This window comes from Montipora foliosa, chromosome 1 (genome assembly GCF_036669935.1).
Source record: "Montipora foliosa isolate CH-2021 chromosome 1, ASM3666993v2, whole genome shotgun sequence".
Lineage (NCBI taxonomy): Eukaryota > Metazoa > Cnidaria > Anthozoa > Scleractinia > Acroporidae > Montipora > Montipora foliosa.
The window spans coordinates 54,278,019-54,295,518 of record NC_090869.1 but is presented as its reverse complement, the minus strand read 5'-3'; the positions used below and the strand labels follow the sequence as shown (position 1 = coordinate 54,295,518).

Below are 17,500 nucleotides of genomic sequence, written 5' to 3'. Positions count from 1 at the left end.
AGATTTTTGCTGTCACTCAGACGAATCTCCATGACAAGTGGCATTCATTTTCATTCCTGCGCCTCAATCGACTTTTAAAGGCAATCAGGGTATGTTTCACGAGCCAAAAATTTACAATAGTCCTTTTGTGTAGGCAGTCAGGCCCAGTGGTTAGGGCGCTTGCTTTGAGATCCGGGATCCCGGGTTCAAGCCAAGTTCTGACCACTGGTTGAATTTGTTCCTGGTAGTCCCTGAATCAACTTCTCAGCTGCGCTTGTAAATAGCCAACTAGTTTGCCTCCGGCCGATTGGGATTCTTAATAGTTGTTGTTGAATGTTCTGTTCTGTATTAATTGACGTGTTTTATTGGCCCGGAAAGCCCCTGTGCAGAGTAGTCAACTAAGTATGTATGCATGTATGTTAGTTCTGTGCTACTGGTTCTACGCTTTTTCAGGTGCAAATCGATTGTGATTCTCTTGTCTCAGTGCGTTGGCCATTTTTATGATAGGAATCGCCGGTAAATCGCCCAAGAGTCTGATTGGGTAGTATATGAGCATGAAACAAGGTCAAACATGAAAACACGATGATTATAAGTCTTGTTCTAGAGCTAATTTAGAAAGCAACCTATAGTCCTAAACGTCACTACAGATAGTGTATTCTATTTTAGTAAAATCCAACTAGTGGTCTATTATCAATGCTGCGTTCTGATTGGTTGAGGTACTAGTAGGCTATTTGTTATAGCCCACTAGTAGTGAAAAGCGCCGGCTTTGAAAACGAAAACAACAATTAAAGTCTAGCTTTAACTAGCGAAAGATGTTTTGTCTCGATATTTTTTTGACCAACTAGTTGGATTTTACAAAAACAATTATTCCTCTCGCCCTCATGGCCTCTGAGTCAATAGCCCATTCGGCCTTCGGCCTCATGGGCTATTGCCTCAGAGCCCATTCGGGCTCGAGGAATAATTGTTAAGTATACGAGAGAGAGGGACAGAGAGAGGGTTGAGCGAGGAGAAAGACAGGAGGGGGGGGGGGGGGGGAAGAAAAGGGGAAACCTGTAGAGATAAGAAAGAAGAATCGGTTTGTCTTCTCGAAGGCTACGTTTGTCAAATGTTTTTGTCTCCTTCCTCCTGCTAAACAGATTCCACGTTTCTTCTCAAACCTGGAGAATAGTCTGCATTTTGACATTGCCAAAGTACGAGCGCTGAAGTTCACTTTGTACATTCTGTTGGTCACTCACATTAGCGGTTGTATTTGGTTTCTAGACAATTGCCATGGAGAAACGTAAGTACTTTTAAATTGACCAGTAAGGGGGAACTTTGAGTAGCGATGTCAGCTACAGTAAGAGCATCGCCTATTAAAAAATTGGTTTAACGAAGCAAAAAGTTTGTTTGATTAATGAACGATTTCGACATCGATCTGCCAGCAGATTACTCACCCATAATCATATGAACGCGAGCGCATTTCGTAATTTATGAGCACGGTAGATGTTTTGAAAGTTCTCAAAATTGGTTTGAGCCATCTTAGGCAGATGAAGGCATGACTGAACAGGAGTGCCCGAAGAAAAACCTACGAAACAAAGTAGAGAACCAACAGTTAAAAGTTTTCGGCGAGAGCGTTCTAGTATGCTATGCATAAAAAAACAATTATAAAAACAGTAAATTATGGAAAGCCAACGAAATTGTTATATTTTATTTGGCAATGTCAAAGACGCAAAAATGGTGTTGTCATATGCTAGAGTTGAACCCATGTGCGTAGTAGCCGAGAAGAAGAAAATAAAAGCCTAAAACTAGGGTCCTTAGGTAAGCACGAGAAATTTTTGTCAACACGGACGGTGACCGGAAGTGATTTTGCAAAGAAAGTGACGTTACACGTCACAGACGTCAGGTCACAAACCTCAAAGCTGGCTATTTGGCGTCTGTGGTGAAAAACAAAAACGCGAGAAGGTTAGTTCATTTTAGTTGGTTTTTTTGGTTGATTTTTGTTGTTTTCCTGCTAATGCTGGACCAATCAACTTTCTAATTGCTATGATTTATTTTAAAAAACTCTTCTTTGTCACTTCTACCGGCTGATGAACAACAGCGCTGCAGACGCCGAGACCAAAAAACCTAGAGTAAGTTTGTATGTGTTTGTGTTCTTAAATTTTAATGCGCTGAAAATGCTTAGACAACGTTTCCAGAAAGACCATGTTAAATTTTGAAAAATTTTAATGACCGTTTCCACTAAAAGACCATGTTAAATTTTGGAAAATTTTAATGACCGTCAAATTTAATTTCTTTTTTGGAACGCTTCATTTTTATTTGTCATTTGCTTTCCTTTACAGAAATGTGCCAAATGGATTGGACAAATCAGCTAACACTGGCAGATCTGAACTTTGCTTTACATTCAGAATCATTTCAGGATTATCGATCGTAACTGGATTGAGAATTTGTAGCCGTGTTCACTTGCAATAAAACAATAAGTTCATCCTCTGAAATCAATCTTTGATCGTAGCTCTAAAAAAGCAACTCTTGCCTTTCTTAAAGAAGTCAAGATTCAGTATTAAGAAAGAAGACAAAGAATCAAAAGTGCTGTGACTACAATTAACTAGAGATGCCGTGAAATCACTGACGCGACATGCTTAACGTGATTCCTTAGTAACAGAAGTTGTCGTAAGATTTTCTTTAAACTTTTCTCGATTGTTCCCTACATTATGGTGACTCAAAATGTGCAGTTAAAAAGATAGGTCACCAAGCTCGTTTGCGAGATATAACTTGCTCAAGTTACTCATTTAATCATTGCGACTTCATCCATCTAAGACAAGTTTGTTCCATCGGTTCACGCTACGTTTTGCAGGAACAGGAAGCACAGCTTTGACGTAATTTTTGAAATAACAAAACAGGTGTATTGTATTGTTCAAAATGAATAATTTAATGTTTATTTTATGGCACCGGCACAAGTCTTCTTTTCAATTTTGTGTCCACGAGTGATGGCTACGAATACTTTTTTCCCTGTAACTTTTTTTTCCAACGTTAATTTTTTAATTTTTTTTGCAGCACAAAGAGGAGAAGTAAGAGAATAAAATTATGCCAAGAAAAAGATAGGTCACCAACCTCGTTTAGGAGAAAAAGGAAGCAAACCAAGCTCGACCCCTCGACAACACGTCCCCCCGATAGCGTGGTTTCACTTTCACTCTCGCACTGAAATGACACTTTAGCATCATCAAGGCTATCACTCGACTTCTTGTTCTGCTAGAGTCTAAATAGTTTCCCGTTTTGCTCTTTACTGACATGCTCTAAAAAAGGCTATTCTTCTTTCTAGCGAGCTTTCCCGCACGAAAGATCGCCATTTTGAAATGTTTTTGGCCATGTTCGATATATCAATCTTCACACATGGCTACGAGTCTTTATGGTTAAATTTAAACATTGTTTTGTTTAGAAATATCCGTTGAGACTTGTGAGACGAAGAAAACAGAACTGAGCCGTAAAATTTGACCATAAAGCCTCTTAGCCATGCCTGAATACGAACGTGGCCTACGCTGTGTATGTTATGTACAGAACAGGACGCGCATTGCATTACTAGGGAATCACCTTAACGCAAACAAGTCAAGTCACAGACGCCGGTCTCGACCCAGTTTCACTTCGGCTACTTGGCGTCCGTGTTGAAAACAACGTCTTGTACGATGTGCTTAAGCTCCCTAATGTTTGTACAAACGCAGGCACTGTCAATCACCCTTTTTCGTTTCCGAGATTGGTGTAAGAGAGGTGTGATAGGTATACGCAAGCAAAAACAACTTGACAGAAAAGTGCACAAGACAAAGTGTTTGAGATAAATGTCTTCTATATAGTTACTAGTACTTCAGCAGAAAGATGAACGTAAATTGCCCTTAATTACACCATACAATTCCTTAACAAATAGTAATGATTTTTTCGAAAATTTTCTTGCCAAATTTCTCATATTTAAGTTGTTTATACTTTAGTTGTACTCCTACAAGCTGGGCTCAACACATTGGCCGTGATGGCCTTGTTGCCGGCGTCAGTGACTATGTCGCAACTCTTTATTGGGCAGCCGCGACGATGTCATCTACAGGTTACGGAGACATCCACGCCCACGATTCAGATACTCAGCTGATTTGCATAGCTGTCATGCTCGCAGGGCTCTTGCTGTATGGCTACTGCCTCAGTAGTATCGCTGCCACCATTGCAAACTCAGCTGCACCAAAGTGAGTAAGAAAGGGATCATTTTCTCTTAAACCTCTTTGCATCCTTTTGATGTATAAAAAAATATTATTTTTCACGCAATTTGGAATTAGTCACCATAAATAAATGCAACCTTATGTACAAAACATCCTTCGCTTGCACTTGTACTCGCCTTGAAAAGCCGATAAGCTATAATTCAGCCAGCCGACAGTAAACGTCTACGGGGCTTATGGAAACTTGTAAATCGAATTTTATAGTATGAGCAAGCTATCCAAGAAAAAAAATTCAACAAACGGAATCAGAAAGATCCATCGCCAAATCCTAAAACCTGGTCAGCTGATGAAATCGTCATTGAATTACAACAGCCTTGTTCCCAGCACCTTTCGCTTCGCGGGAGGAAGGAGTTCAATCGGAGGCGACTGAAGACAAATTAAACTCCATTAGCATTGGGACCAGTAAATTTGAAAGTGCATGGTTAAAATGAAAGTAAATGATCTTTTTCCTTTTCACCAGAACGGAATTCTTTGCTAAAATGACGGCAGCTCTCCAGTTTATGGAGGAGCAAAATCTGAGCAAGTCGCTGATGGAGAGAACTGAGACTTACCTATCCATTCTTTGGAGAGTTCATAGGTAAAAGGAACCAACATGGCAACCAAAATTCATTATTGGTGAAGTGCAGATGCTATGGCGTAGGTCGCTCTTAATATGTTTCATACCCATGAGACTCCTCTCAGTGGTAGAGCATCCGAACTAGTAAATCGGAAGATCGTAGGTTCGATTTCCGCAAAGGAGCACTTTGATCTTTTCCGAGTATCCTCAAGTCACCATCGATTAATAAATCCCTTCGTTTCATTCACCAGAATTAATGTGTAACATTTCTTTCGGTACAATAAGGACGAGAATTTTTTTTTCTTTAGAGGCGAAGCCATCCCTGGAGTTAAGCATCTCATCGGAGATATGCCCCTTATTCTGCAACAGGATGTCACCTATGAGCAAGCTAAGGACGTTTTAGAAAAGGTAATGGAAAGTTTGAGCACATTGGAATGAATCATATGGTGATCACACCCGACTAGTAATGGGGGGACGTGGGTTCAAATCCCGCTCAGGGCAAATTTTCTTTCACACATTTATTCAGTTAAAAATATGATTATTTGGGGTGTGCATTGTCAGGGTTTCTCTCCTACACTCTCTCTAAAATTAAAATTAGCCTGTATCCTTCTAGGATCCTTCCTTGTCATCCGCTAAGTTGACTACGGTCGTGTATCATTAAGTTGATCCTTAGTTGGGTTTCAAGTGCAGTTATAGGCTCCCCTACTTTGTCACCTCGAAAGAAAATTTCCCGGGAGGCCCACGCCTTAAACCACGTAAATCACATCTTCGATGGCTGTGTTGCCAGCATGGTTGTCCTGGTGGTGTAGTGGTGATCACACCCGACTAGTAATGGGGGGACGTGGGTTCAAATCCCGCTCAGGGCAAATTTTCTTTCAAACATTTATTCAGTTATATATATATATATATATATATATATATATATATATATATATATATATATCTGAGCGAATTCGCAAAAACGTAGCCGCTGCAGTTTTCACTTGAGCACGGGCGCAGTCCGTGTTCAAGCTATTGTGGCCGCTCAAAATTGAGGGGGCTTGCCGTCAAGGCCTGCTTTGCCAAACAGCCCAGGGACTGTTGTAACTCTGAGTTGTGTGTCAAACCACAGGGCTGGGGGGGTTGCTACTTTGTGACTTTAACTGCAGTTAGAGTTTGTGGCCTTGTTAAGTGAGACTTTACGGTGTAGCATGCCTTGGCAATTTTTCTGGACTAGTGTAGGCCTAAATGATTGTTTGCCTTTGATCACCAATTAGAGTGAGCCCGCAGTGTGGCGTGGGGGTTGTGATTGCCAGTTGTCTGACCAAAGCACAGGGGTGGGGAGAGTAGGTTTTTTAAACTTTGTAACGGCAGCAGACTTGGCTTGGTTTCACAATTTTTTCAGGCACCTTTTGACAAATCCAGTTATATATATATATATATATATATATATATATATATATAATTATATATATATATATATATATATATATATATATATAATTATATATATATATACGTATATATATATATATATATATATTTATATATATATATATATATATATATATATATATATATGTATATAATTTTTTTTTTTGTTTTTTTTACAGAATTGTGAGTTTATGGTTGGTGTAGGGAAATCATTGCTACGTGACTGTTTATACTTTATTTCAACACATGAATTTGCATCCAGAAAAAAGAAAGGATGCATGTAACTTTGCAAAGATTCTAAATTTCTCTTTCTTTATGCAGAACAAGTTGAAAGGAAATCTTTTCAGAATCAAAAATTCATACTTTTACGAGTGGCTGTTTGGGCTAATTTTTTCCAGAACTATTTATAGTCTGACCATTGTCAAACTGAAATAAATAACCATAGAAGACTGAGCGGAAAAATATCATCTGCACAAAATTTTCAACTTTCGCCTGGTTTATGTCCAAAAATGATACAGGATGTACGTCCGTCAGCTAAATGTAGTTCAGAGGTACGTACAGCCTCCCAACCAGTAATCGAGACGTCATATGTTCGACTACAGTACAGAAGTACTCGGATTTTTCCCAAGTACGCCCAAGTGCGTTCTGACAAAAATTCACTTAATCCAAGAATTCTTTATATTTTTTCCAGGTTCCATTGTTTATGGAGACAGATGTGAATTTAATACGCGAGTTGTCACTGAAAACTACTTCATACATTTTCTCCCCAGGTAACTAAGCTCGTGCTTTAAAATCTGAGATAAAGAAAAAGAAAATCACTATTTCAGCAATAGGGGATTTTTTCCGTGTTTGCGTATCCTCATCTAAACAATAGGGGGAATTGGGCGAATTCGAGATATTTATGCAAACCCGAGACGAATTCGAAGGACTGGTTTGCTTAACTGTCGAGAATTCTGCCAACTCCCAGAGTGTTTAGATGAGGCTATGCAAACACGGAGAAAAGTCCTCTATTGCTGTTGTAAAATATTTCTCAAGATTAATTCGACAAATGACTTATTGTAACAGAAATGAAAGACTTAGCAAATCTTTTATTTCCAAGTTATTTTCATCATCCTATGGCAAACTAGACAAATTAAAAGCTTTTTCAATGTCAAAGGTAAAAACGTTCACAAATCACATATAGTTTATAAAGGGGACTGTTCTTTCGGTGATAGTTACATTGGTGAGATCACGGGGAATGTGCAAATACGAATCGACGAACATTCCAACACTTCTAATTACTCTGAACCTTCCCGTCACCTTCGCGAGAATCCTTCGCGCTCTTTTGGCTGTTTATTCTCTGCACGGCCAAATCTTTTTATAAGCGTAAAATCCTTAAAGGCCTAATGATCCAACAACTGAAGCCTAGTTTGAATAGACAAATCAAATCCTATGTCGCGAAACTTTTCTCATCGATAATTGACCATTTCCGAGTTCACGTCTTCCTCCTCTTCAAGGAGAGTCTAAGTGCGAAGTTTTTGTGATGGTCATTAGTTCTATTTTACATATGAATAAAAACTAAGTTTTAAATGAAAAACCCCGCACTTAGACTCGCTTTGAAGAAGAGGCGCACATGAACTCGGAAATGGCTTATTACCTGCTCTAATACCCTGATGATGACGTTATGTCGAAAACGTTCCGGTCTTTACCTTTAAAAGAAATTAGCCTTGTAAATAATTATTTTAAATGAAGTAAAATGCTAACGCGCCTCTGACAAGACATAACTAATCAAAATTCGCGTGATATCATAGTCGTGTTTACATACTCTCATCAAAACACAGCTATTGACCAATAAGAGTGCTCGTACTATCCTAATTATTTATAATTCATATTAATCTGCCAGGCGCCTCACAACACCAGTTATCAACGATTGAAAATGCGTTCCCATAGCTATAGTAGAGTAACTGACAACGGCATTGGTTATTGCATTTGTTTATTTATAACCAGAGTTTTTAATGCGCTTTCCGCGAGCAAAATTACCAGTGTTGGAGCTGCTTACTATGACAAAGAAAGAGGGTGGGTTATGTGGAAGGGCTTGTCACGAATTCCTTCTAGCCCAGTTTACGCGATCTATATGGACCATATTACCAAGCAAATGTATTTTTCGTAGCTATAGGAGGATCTTTGATTTGATTTTTCGCAAGAGCCCATATCCAGGGGCGTCAACTTCATTGTATTTGTGTAACGGTGTTTTCACAGACAGAATTATTCTTAGATTGATTTTGCCGCGAAACTAGACCTTTCCAGCTAAACACAATGATCAGAGGCAAACGCATCCCTAAATTGAAACTATCTAGTTACTTTGCGTTTTGTATGCTTTTACACGAATCCACAGAAGTGACGGTTAATATAAATTTGAATTTATATCTACACGATTACTTACTTATTAACTAGTAAGTAACAATAGGGAAGATATCTGTTTGCAAACATTGCTTTTGTTATTCAAATGTACCACCACAGAAACAAAAGACCAGGCTCTGGTTGGCACATTAATAACAATAGGTGACGACAACGATATCATCCCTTGCAAAATGTTAACAAAAAAGCAGCTTTTCACTGATGGCACATTCATTTAATCGGCTTTAAATATTTGATCAACAATGTGATCACTGTCAGTGATTTTGAGAGATAAAAACACTTATAAAGCTTAACAAGGCCACGTACCTGATTTTAAGCCTTTTGCCATTTTAGGTGATTGCATCATTCACGCTGGAGACATGGGTCGAGAGATGTACTGCGTTAGACGAGGTCTGGTTGATGTTATAGGAGATGATAACGTCACCGTGGTAACAACTCTGGGGCCTGGAGCCTACTTTGGAGAGGTCTGTGTTGTGATAACGCTTTCTCGCTCCAACCCTCCCGGAGTCCCACTCTTAAAATGTTGCTCTCAGTGCATAATTAAGTGGTGGAAAAACTGCGCAGGGCGTAATTAAAAAGAAAGAGCGGATTACTGTTTCTTTAGTAACAAGATCACACGAACTTGAATGATAAAACATCCAACATTTGTCGGCAGTAGTTCTAAGTGTGCTTCAAATATTCATGGCTTCATCTTCAGTTTCGTGAATAACAGATATCATTTGTCGTGCAGTGTGCTTTCGGCACACGACCAGCTACAATGCATTAAACACAATTCAAACGCATATAGGTGATGATTATCTTAGCCACCTACAAGAAAAATAACACAATTTGAACGATTCGCTGCTTCTTAATTAGTTGCTAGAGATACTTAACTTGAATTTTTCTCCAACTGGCACGCTCTTTCGCCAAGGTCTTTGCACACATTCAGAAGATGAACACGTTACTTCCGATAACAACAATAATTCAAGAAAACATCAGATTTATGCTTGAAATCTACGCACAAACCTGCAATCCAGACTTTCCGGAATTAAAGTCTCTTCTTAATATGCAAACGGTTTTTTATGCTTCGGTTGATAAACAGGGCCGCCGAGCCGTGGGTAAATAGCTTCCAGCCATGTTACTTGGTGAGCTAATCGAGCTACAGGTACCCAAGCTGATGAGCATAAGAAATTACAAGGACCTGTATGTAGCAAACTGTACTTGAAAGATAGAACGCACCGCTTACTTTGCTTTATTTCCTGGGGTTCTAGTCTTTTGTGTGTTTTTCCGCCGCCTTTAGCTGTTTTTCTTGGGGGTTCTAGTGATTGCTTCTCTTATAATATATTGTATTAGTTATAGTTGTCAGTGAGGCAACAGGGTTAAAACTCCATGAAAAATCGCGTTAGAAAAATCGAAAGTTCTTTACCTACATTGTCATTATGATACTTGACCACTCATTTGAGCTTCATGTGTAAATAGCCAAGAATAACGCTTCAAAAATGGGCAGTTTTAAATTGAAATCCGCCATCTTTGTTTTTGTGTATGCAAAGGAGGCTATGACGTGGCAATAGTCAAGCATTTCTCCGTTTCAGTAGTGTCTATAAAGCTAACAAGATTTAATTACATTTCAAGTTGTTTATTTTACTGCCTGGAAAAGCACATAACAGTGAAAGTCGTCTATATATTACTTGATTCAGTTTTCTTGCTCCAATATAATGATATTTTGGACTGGTTGACTGAGATTTCAGTATGAAACGAATAATACCAAGACCAATATTCATGTACCTGAAGATCCCGCTTGAAGTCCTCTGTGGCAAAATGACAAACCCGAACAGACAATATAGCAGTCAGTTTTCAGGTTTAAGGAATCCATCAATGTTTTATTTTCGCAGGCCAACTTTTCTTTAAATTTTAATTTTCCGGTGGAATCTTCTGTTTTTTTTATTTCAATATGTGTTCGAAGTCTGAAAATGTGTCTAGTTTCATCCCCATCAAAAGCGTAAGACCTCAACAGCGGTAATTGTTGCTGTGAAAAAGCCTTGCTATGTGTATTGAGCAACATCTGAAAGTTTCGTCGGCGAAACAAATACGTTTGCTGAAGCATCAAAGACGTCTTTCATGTTATCCATCCAGTGCAGGCAGAAGAAAGGAAGTGAAAAGAAAAGAAGGTACGCTTGTGGAATATTTCTATGTCGCATGTTCAAGGTTTTTGTCTTGTTTAAATTTGCTCTAGCTGATTTTTGCCGCCTATTTTGATTGACCAGAGAATCTACAAGTATTAAGTGACTTGAGTTTCTGTCGCACTTATAGCCTACTTGACCTACTAGCTATTGAACCACAAGACCGTTTACCATAGTTCATCTTACATTAGATGATTAGATTTCTTGGAGCAGAAAGGTCACACAACATTGAGAAAGTGATCCCGGAACGAAGAACTTGGTATGTTGACTATTGCTACGTCATAACACGTCATATCCAAGATGGCGCTCTCCAAGTCACGAAAGAAGCAACTTCAAAGTGCTATTGTCACATTTTTACAGGGAACTGGACAAAACAGCAATTATTTTCGAATTTCTGGGGAAAGATTTTAGTAATTTAGAGAAACTTTTTCTAGACCGTACTTTCCCTTTAATTCTTTCGTAAACGAATTCAATCATAGGCATTTCAGGTCAGGATAAGATTGACTACTAAGAGTTTTCTCGTTGACATATATCGTGTACTTTTTAGGTCGGCCTACTGTTTGGCGAATATCGCTTGGCTACAGTGAAAGCGAGAACATTCTGTGATATTCTCATGCTTACGAAACCTGATTTAGATGATGTGCTAATCAATTTTCCTATTGTGGAAAGGTTTGTGTGATTTGAAGAGGGCGTAACAGCCGTTTTAAGAAATGTTTCTTTGTTGCAGCTGTGGTGCACGTTTAGTGTGCTTACATAAGAGAGTAGCCTAAAGCAGCTGGAGAACTGACTTGACTGACGAGGGCATATTGTTTTTTCTTTAAGTTGTAATCTATTTCGTGGCATTAACATAAAAAACCGGCCCCTTCAATATTCACAACCCTGTGGGACGTAAATAAACCCACGGCCTATATTCGCCAATAATTTGGAACGGATTTCCTGGTGTTGTGGTCTGTTCTTAGCTCTTATTAGGGAGCTTAAGCACGCGCGTTTTTGGGACGCGGACGGCAACCGGAAGAGAACATTTCGTGTGCCACGTCAGTGGTGTCTCCCAGATTTTTATACTAATCATCTCTAATGGAGAAAAGATACTTAGCAATGTAAATATGGTTGTGTGAAGACAAGTTTTGAATATGCAGACATTTAGGAAACGAGTGCAGGGTCGATTCCGGTTATTTTCAAATCCCACGACGATACAAAATCAGATCCAGTCTTTACGTCTTAAATTTTCAACACGGCCGCTAAACGTCCAGGCGAATGATGAGTCTCTCATGTTATCCATCTAGTGTAAAGGCGGGAATCCGTCTGGCACGAACTTGAGCAACTTTTTTTTAATCTGCGTCTGTTAAATTCGTCTAGTATAAAGACGAGCATAAGCCGCTTAATGCGTCCGAACGAGCTATCCAGTTTCGTGTGTCTTCGAAGACGTACTAAAGAAAAAAGAAATGTATGCCCAAGCTCGTCCCAGACGAATTATGCGTCGTTGGTATAAAAGCGGCCAATGGATATTCAGTTAATTGAGTCTTGACAAGAAAGTCTCAGATAAACAGAGTGCGTCACTCGCTTAGGTTATTGGATGTTCCACATACTTGTTTTTAACATTCAACAGTAATGACCATATTATTGTGAAAAAGCTCCTGGTTTTTCCAGGGCAATTGAAGTTAACTTCTCTCAGCAGTGCGGAATAATAGTGTAAGGGAAGCTTTGATAATGAGCCAGTTATCAGCCATGAAAAAAACTAATCAATTCTAGGGTGGCCAAGGCGCCAATGATACCATACATTCTTTCCAGACTTTCGAATTTCCAAAGCATTATTGCTCAGAGATTATCTGATATATCGGGTTCAAATTTTTCAGAGATAACTCATTATGCAACGCACTTTCAATTCTCTGCTGACGGACAAGAAAACGATAGGCTTGTCTGCTACTGACGCAGAAAATAAGAACAACAACTTCCCTATTCTTTAGTGACCTGTAAGTACGTTTACGAACAGATTTGTTTTATTATCTTTCCATATTCAGGCAAATTGTTGAAGCCGGAAAAAACAATGAGTATTTTAAGGACGTAAACAGGGCGGCGATCCGGCGATTTTCAGTCAAATGCGTGGCTCAGCAATCCATAGAGTCTTCAAGCTTTCTGCAGCAATCCAGAACACCAGGAACGTCAGAATCGTCCAACAAGAGCAAGAATAAGAATGGTGGCAGTGTGGTACCCGAAATGAGGTTTGAAAAAGATTTAATGCTAATGTTATGAATTAGCTAGGAGCTTTACTGTGCCTTTGAATGGTGAATAATGTGTTATGTCAGATCTCTAAACAAAAACCCTTTGAATTTGCCTTGGTTGAGGGAAAAAGGTGTTCGGGTTTGGCTTTGCATTGGTTTTGAATTCACAAAACAAATACCAAAGTAATTACTTCGACCAATCACAGCAGGTGCAAACAGGCAAATGAACCAAATTCGAAGCAATTCAATGTAACTTGTTCAAAGCGCGGAAAAGTTTTCCTTCTCATTGGTTGATAAACTGGCGCAAGATTTTTAAACCATTCACTAAGTGTAGCAATTGCAATGGAGTAATTTCTTTTGACAGCCATTTGAAAACTGCTATAAAGCAGGACTAGATCGCGTAAAGAATAGATATAAACGCTGCGTGCTTTGGACAACCGCATGTTAACCAGGCCTTCTAGTTCTTCTTTATCCTATGGTTAGCGACGAAAGGAGGAATTAAAGGACGTCCGTGTAAAATATGAGGCGACATTCCCTGATGACGTAATCTCATGTGACGTTTTGCGCGCAGTTGTGAACGTTTTCTACGCCATATCCTTTTCTCTCCTTTCTGGGTCCCGTTGTTATCTTCTGACCTCTGTTAACTATATTCGCAGTGCTAATGAAGGTTAACGGATCATTAACTTTCACCAAAACCAAAAGTGGTGAGCTAGTCTCAAAGCACGACGTTTTGTTTAAGAGATCGCTGACGAAAAGACACTATGTTAAAAGGCGCTATGTAAAACTAAAAGCATAATCGTAAATTTATGCTTTCTTTTTCTTTTCTTAAAAGCAATTCCTTTTGAGCTTCAACCAGACTAACCTCCCTTCTTCTGTTTTCTTAGTTCAGTACAGATTGGCCTGATGTCTGTTGTGAAGGACCTAAAAGAAGATTTTGACAAACCGTATCGTGATTTGCATCCAGTGTTAAGAATATTTTCTTTTCTCCTCATGAGGTTATTAATTTAAAGTTGTTTTTGTACAGTTTTTTAGGACGATTTTCCAGTAGGATTCTGTTGTAATATGAGTATTATATTCAGCCACAATGTTTAGGGTTCTGTTAGTCAAAAATGGGGGAAAATGGTGGTTAATTTGTTTGAGACAAATCTTGCTTAAATGACACCGGGATCAACGACAGTTTACTTGTGCAAATAGAAACTCCCGGAAAATCACCGGTGAAGATTAATGTCTTAATTTTCCAAGGCGGGAGCCCAAAGGTCATGTTTTCGGAACCTTTTTTTTTTTGGTTCTCGAATTGATAAGAGGGTGTCTTGTATGGCTTTCAATCAGGTACTAGTGCTCCCAACTTCTCTCTTACCGCATCTCGTTCGTTTATGGAATGCTGCATAAAATCTTGTTTTGTTTCAATGATAACAAGCCTTTCTTATCTCGTTGGGAGGTTCGATTCTAAGTGCAAAGGAATATTTTAAGCCAAAATGAGGGCAACAATTCCAAGTAACTATGACTTCGTTCTGCTAGTTGTAAGAGATTAGAATTGTCGTAACAATATGAGATGTTCTGCTGGGATACTATGAAAACCTACCGTAATAAAAGCCATACCGGTATCATGTACTCCCTGACGCGAACAGGCTTTTTTTGAGGAAGTATTCCCTAATTAGGCGCGTTAAGTGGTGGTTTCAAGCGGTTATGAAGAAATTCCCAACGTTTTTGTTTTCATAAGTTTCAAACAAATTCTGTGCGGCGTAAATATGTCTTATTAGATGTTTTGATGTGTAGTATCTCTGTGTATTTTTACGAGTTGTGCTGTAGCCCGCTAGGGCTAGTCAACATACAAACAACAAGTAAAATACTTAGCGATACTACACACCAAAACATCTATAATCTATTTAATGAACAATAAACAAACGAGAACATGGCACAGATCTGTGCGTGACAAGCGAGGGTCAACGTCAAAACCTAAAGTAGTCAAACCGGTTTTCTACTATAAAATGAATAACCAAGTATACAATAACTAACTGTACAATATCATGGAATATTTGTACTCGTTTTGTGCGTTTTCTGTACAGTGACCAATGTAGTTGGATAATAATGTCATTTAGACTATTCACCCAAGTTAAATGTAAGCCGCCATTGAAAGAGGTTCGACAAATTCGTGAACGGAATTGAAAAAGTTCTCAAGTCTTTTCTAATATTCTCTCTTTGTAGGCGCACCATCTTGCCAGATAATTCGTATTTCAAGCTGTGGCAAGGCATATCGCTTGTGGTCGCTGGTATCCTTCCTCTCACAATATCGTTCCAGGCGACTTTTTTGCATACCAGCATCCCATTGTGGATTTTGAATTATTCTTTTGACATTGTTTGCCTAGTGGATATGTGAGTACACTTGAATCACTGCTCCTGGTGCATAATTTCTTTGAAAAGGAAGCAAGTCGTTGAATAATATTGTGCCAATGATTGGGGCTGCCAAGGTTCCAGAGCCTGAGCATTAAAAGACAATGAAGACCTTAAACATGTCCCGGCCTTGATTGTCTGTATCAAGTACAACCTGAGTAACAAGCCCATGACGCTTCTGATTGGCTCACTAAATGTCGGATTTCAGCTCATATCCTGACTGAAGTGCGATTCGTAGCGAAGATGAATTGAGTTTTATTTTTTCTAGTGGGATGAAAAAATTCCTAGGATCCGAACCTTCAGAGTTCATTTAGATTTAGCAAAAGAATTATTCCATTCGCGCTTTTTGTATATATTGGTTAAAGACAACTGACTCAGAGTTATGCTCATCTTTGGCTATTTACCATATCATACCCAACGCACGCTCATGGAATGATTCTTAATTTTTAAATTCTCATTGTAGTGTGTCACGTTTCTGTCGTTCTGATTGGCTTACTCAATCTCGATTATATATCACAAACTCCGTTCGAAATATATGAGAAGACATCAGGTAGAATTCCGCTTATTTGTGCTGCGAACCACTTTTTAACGCTACGAGGGCCTGACCCTACCAAAGACAGGTCAAAAATAGTAAATGACGTAATCCCATGGTGCCCCTGCACATGATCCCATGATCCTCTGCGTTGTTTTCTGCTGTGCTTCGAAACCACAAATAGGTAAGTACAATTTACTGCATACTTTGTCGCTTTACTTTACTTTCAGCTATAATCTGGACGCCCCGCGAGGCGAGAGATACACTTGAAGATTCTTTTGCAAACTGAAGAGGAGTTTTTTCGATCGTAGAGCACAACGTGTCGTCGAAAACGATCACATCACTCGCCTTCGCCTTCCCGCCGTCATGAACGATCGGCGAGCAGGAGTCCGCCTAAAAGACGTAAAACTCCTAATCCTTCTCCTTTAACGGATGGAAATACTTTGGCTTCGATTCTTTCTTCTCTTCATCAAATCAAAACAGACTTGGCGAAGAAAAATGACAGAATATCCATCATCGAATCTCGCTTCGAGGAACCTTTGGGAATTTTCCCGCCATCTCATCCCAGTGATGACCAAATTTCTGTTCTGGCTGACTCTGATACTGCATTGAACTATTATTGTATATTATCGTTGCCTACTGAGCCCCGAACAAAAGACAAGGCTATTAAACCTTCACATACGGCCACTAGGCCATTACACGAGGCAAATGCCTCTCAGTCTCTTGAACAGGCCCAACGAAACGAAGTGACTGACAACAACTCTACAACTTTGTCGCACGACCCGGACTCTGCGCAATCTCCGTGGCAACCTCAAAAGAAATTATCATCTTTCCTAACGAAATAATTTCGTAGGAAACTCAGTTATAAGCAGGTTTGTCAAATTCGTGATACTTACAATATTCTATCAGTAGATTGCTTGAGTACTCCTACATTGGACCCTTCTATTGTAAATCATATCAGCCCTATTCAAACCAAGACGTGCAAAATCGTGGTAGGGAAATGGCTTTGATCCAATGGGCCCTCCTAAATTCAACAGGACTCCCCTGCTCATTACATGATGCCCTATCATCAGGACGCCAAGTCCCATGGAGGAAATTACGAGTATAGTTGAGCAAACATTGTGCTTTATTGGTTCGGATAATCCTCAAAAGGGGCACTTTATGACATGTATAGACCTCAAGGATGCTTATCTCTCTGTTCACTTACACGAGTCCTCCCAAACGTACCTCTCTTTTCAATGGAAAAACAGATCATTTGCCTTCCAAGGTCTACCTTTTAGGCTAAATAGCTAATAGCTCTCAGGATATTAGCAAAACTATCAAGACCCCTAGCTGCTTATCTACGGGAGAGAGGTATTCGAATTATCTTCTACCTAGACAACTTCCTAATTCTGGGCTCCTCTGCAGAAGATTCAGAAGCCAACACGTTGCTGATATTGGGTCTTCTACACTGGCTAGGGTTCACCATAAACTGGGAGAAATCCATCCTGGTACCCAGCCAGTCATTGACATTCCTGGGTCTCTGCATAAACTCACTAGCCTTTGCACTTAGTCTACCAGAGAAAAAGATCCTGAACATCCAAAAAAAAATGTGACCAAATCCTTTCCAATCTCACCCCATCAGCTCG

The 17,500-nt window shown here is 39.3% G+C and overlaps 2 protein-coding genes across 2 annotated transcripts in view; both read left to right on the top strand.

Annotated features, from left to right (window-relative positions):
• Positions 1–1,757, top strand: part of LOC137971337 (cyclic nucleotide-gated channel rod photoreceptor subunit alpha-like) — a 53,847-nt gene extending 52,090 nt beyond the window's left edge. The window contains exons 13-14 of the mRNA XM_068818167.1: positions 1–89; positions 1,116–1,757. The exon at positions 1–89 is cut by the window's left edge and continues 75 nt beyond it. Of these exons, the coding sequence (XP_068674268.1) occupies positions 1–89; positions 1,116–1,262 (236 nt within the window). The 3' untranslated portion in view covers positions 1,263–1,757. The remainder of the gene's footprint in view (positions 90–1,115) is intronic.
• A 2,179-nt stretch (positions 1,758–3,936) lies between these two features.
• The window catches only part of LOC137979107 (uncharacterized), a 131,667-nt gene continuing 118,103 nt past the window's right edge, over positions 3,937–17,500 (top strand). The window contains exons 1-9 of the mRNA XM_068826294.1: positions 3,937–4,175; positions 4,666–4,782; positions 5,070–5,169; positions 6,866–6,944; positions 8,905–9,035; positions 11,278–11,399; positions 12,749–12,949; positions 13,834–13,944; positions 15,155–15,322. Coding sequence (XP_068682395.1) covers positions 4,030–4,175; positions 4,666–4,782; positions 5,070–5,169; positions 6,866–6,944; positions 8,905–9,035; positions 11,278–11,399; positions 12,749–12,949; positions 13,834–13,944; positions 15,155–15,322 — 1,175 coding nt within the window. The 5' untranslated portion in view covers positions 3,937–4,029. The remainder of the gene's footprint in view (positions 4,176–4,665; positions 4,783–5,069; positions 5,170–6,865; positions 6,945–8,904; positions 9,036–11,277; positions 11,400–12,748; positions 12,950–13,833; positions 13,945–15,154; positions 15,323–17,500) is intronic.